The sequence below is a fragment of the Empidonax traillii genome, unplaced genomic scaffold (assembly GCF_003031625.1).
Source record: "Empidonax traillii isolate 1590-97213 ecotype Southwest subspecies unplaced genomic scaffold, ASM303162v1 scaffold5704:size7393, whole genome shotgun sequence".
NCBI lineage: Eukaryota > Metazoa > Chordata > Aves > Passeriformes > Tyrannidae > Empidonax > Empidonax traillii.
Genome location: NW_020960897.1, coordinates 3,246 through 5,953, shown reverse-complemented (window position 1 = coordinate 5,953; position 2,708 = coordinate 3,246). Strand labels below are relative to the sequence as shown.

The following is a 2,708-nucleotide window of genomic DNA, read 5'->3' as shown; positions in this document are numbered from 1 at the left end:
CCTAAAATGCCTACCTGAGAGAGGATAGTAATGAACTATGCAAGACTTGGTAACAAGCCCATGGAGTGACTACCACATGCTTTTGCAAGGAGAGAGAGACAGTCTGTTCAGCATATTTTCTAGGGTGACTTAGTCTACAGAAGTGTGGTATGTGAAAACAAAGAATACTAATTCATGTTATAACAGCCCTCTGTCTACACCTTAATGGCTTGGAGTTTTCTGTGATGTATCGGTGTTCTCTTTCAGCTAGTTTCAGTTTTACTTTAAACTCAGTAATATCAACGTTTGCATCTCTTGCAGGTTCAGCAAGAAGACGTAACAGAAATAGATATTTTAGTAAAGGACCTGAGAGTACTTAGACATTCAAACTACACTGTTCCTTTGAAAGAGAGCATGCTGTATTCCATCCCAAGGGACAATGACATGTTATTTACACTGCCCAACCTCTCAGGAAAAGGTATCTCTCTCAGTTGCTACATAATATTTTCATCCATAGCTGATGTATTGCTTTGCAGGGGTAAAAGAGCATCATTGTTCCCGTGTTTTACATAGTGAAACAGTTTCTTCATTGACAGGAAATTGTTTTATGTGGTTTGGTTATTTTTTTTTAAACACCTAAGTTCAACTCTTCTACATTCTAGGTATTTTGTTTGTTTGTTTTCAAATCTGTTCTCCTTTGAAGCACTTGATACTTGGCTGTCTGCAATCCAGACATCTGACAGGAATAAATTTTTCTCTCAGATCTGATGGAAGTTTCTCTAAAGTTCCCCTTTCTTCCTGAGAATGAAAGAGAAAACTGTAGAGGAAATACCTGTCTGGGTCATTTCCAAAACAAGAGAACAGTTTTATGTTATTAAACTTGAATAACTTAAAAGCAAGAGAAGTTATTTGATGCCTTAATCTTACTTCAGTTTTGTTTAATCATAAACTCTCAAGGATTTAATCAGAGATTAATATTTTGATGTAGTTCATCGCTTTTTAATCTGATGACAGCTGAAATTTACAGCTAAGGGCATAGCTGAAGGCAGCACTGTAACACTGCTTTGGCTTATCAAGTTCATTGCTCAAGTTGAAAAAAAGGTAGTCAGTCTTCTGTGTTCTTGGTGTGAATGTGCAAGAACCATACCGTAAGTAATAGAAATACACCATGTCTTTGTTTTTCTGAATAGTGAGCCAAATAAAAAGAAAGCTCTCCACTGAATCTAGCTTTTTCTTCCTCAGATATTCAAGATCCACTGCAAACTACCAGTCAGTACCTCATCCGGCAAGTAGAGACTACAGTAGATGAAGAGACATTACCTGGCAAGTTACCAGAGACCCCTCTTAGGGTAGAACCTCCATCTTCTTACAAGGTACTTTTGTGGTTTGTCTGCTTTTTAAACTATTAGTATAAATACCTTTAAAGAGAGCAAACTGCTAACACCAGTGGACCTCTAGGAACCTTAAAAAAAAAAAACCAAAAAACAACCAACCCCCCCCCCCCCCAAACTATCAAAATAGCTAACCAACCAAAAAAAACCCTAAATTACCTTTTAGCAGTAATAAGGTGTTGGAATTTTTTACTCCAGTAGGAATCAAATGGGCTTTTAAATCCTGCAATGTTCTGATCTCACTTCATGATAGTCAGTTGTGATATTTACATTATACCAAGCTAAGCATTTACCACAGTTTCAAATTTTGCTTGGCTTTAAATTACATCATTTTTTTCCTGACTCAGTGCAAGTGCTTACCCCTCTGAAAGATGGGCCATTGGTCTCAGCTGCTGTAAGAAACATTGTAGCAGCCTTAGAAGTTTCAGCATAGGTAAGGATGGGCTTGATGGCCTCCTCTGTGGCCGGAACAAACATAATTATAACCTGCTGCTGAGACAGGAGGGCCGCTGAAAGTTACAGATAGGCTAGAGAGGGTGTTATCCCTCTCCTGGGCTGGCAGTAACCCTTTCCCTGCTGTACACTGCCATGGTATCATAGCTCTCTATGGCCAAACAGCTGCCCCTTCACCTTCTCCTTTCAAGTGTCTTTTATTTTCCAAAGTGGCCTCTCAGAGAACTCTGCTACGATGAGCAGAGAACTAAACCTTCACCTGTTTCAAACTTTGAAGAAGGAGATCCAAGTTACCAGTCAATTCCATGCTGCTTTTATGTATGTTTACGGATACATAATTTCAAGTAAAACTACCACCATGCCTAACTACATGTATCACCAGTAGCTACAAAACCAGCAATGCTTTGTTTTGCAGCCTGTCTTTTTTCACCTCTTTGACTGTAGGTGATGTGCCAGTGGGTGGAAGACTTGAGAAAAGGATTGTGCAGATTCTGGTTCCGATCTTTACCCATCTTGTTTAGTTTCATGGAAGTTGTTGTCGTTGGAATTGTTGGAGCAGCTCTTATTATCAAAGTCTTAAAGGTGATTCTCCCTTCCTGTGAAAACAAGTAAGTGATTTTTGCATTTTTGTTTTGGCTGTGATGAAGGCAAAACATTAACTAAAAAAAAGTTGTCAAGAAGCAGCCCCATTCTGTAGGAAGATGGTAGCAACAATTCAGTGAAAAAGCTACTGGTAACTTTCCATGCCAGGTGAACTTTTGACATATAAGCATTTCAGAGAAACATGGGAAAGTGTTTCATTGGAAATGTCTTTAGCTGAGCTGTCATACTGCCAAATTTTTATCAAGTCTTCTAAGGACTACATTGTGAGACGCTTTTAACATA

The 2,708-nt window shown here is 38.7% G+C and overlaps 1 protein-coding gene across 1 annotated transcript in view; it reads left to right on the top strand.

Moving 5' to 3' along the window:
* Positions 1 to 260: 260 nt before the first annotated feature.
* The window catches only part of LOC114073221 (glycoprotein integral membrane protein 1-like), a 5,687-nt gene continuing 3,239 nt past the window's right edge, over positions 261 to 2,708 (top strand). Inside the window, exons 1-3 of the mRNA XM_027911011.1 lie at positions 261 to 457; positions 1,222 to 1,352; positions 2,268 to 2,431. Of these exons, the coding sequence (XP_027766812.1) occupies positions 394 to 457; positions 1,222 to 1,352; positions 2,268 to 2,431 (359 nt within the window). The 5' untranslated portion in view covers positions 261 to 393. The remainder of the gene's footprint in view (positions 458 to 1,221; positions 1,353 to 2,267; positions 2,432 to 2,708) is intronic.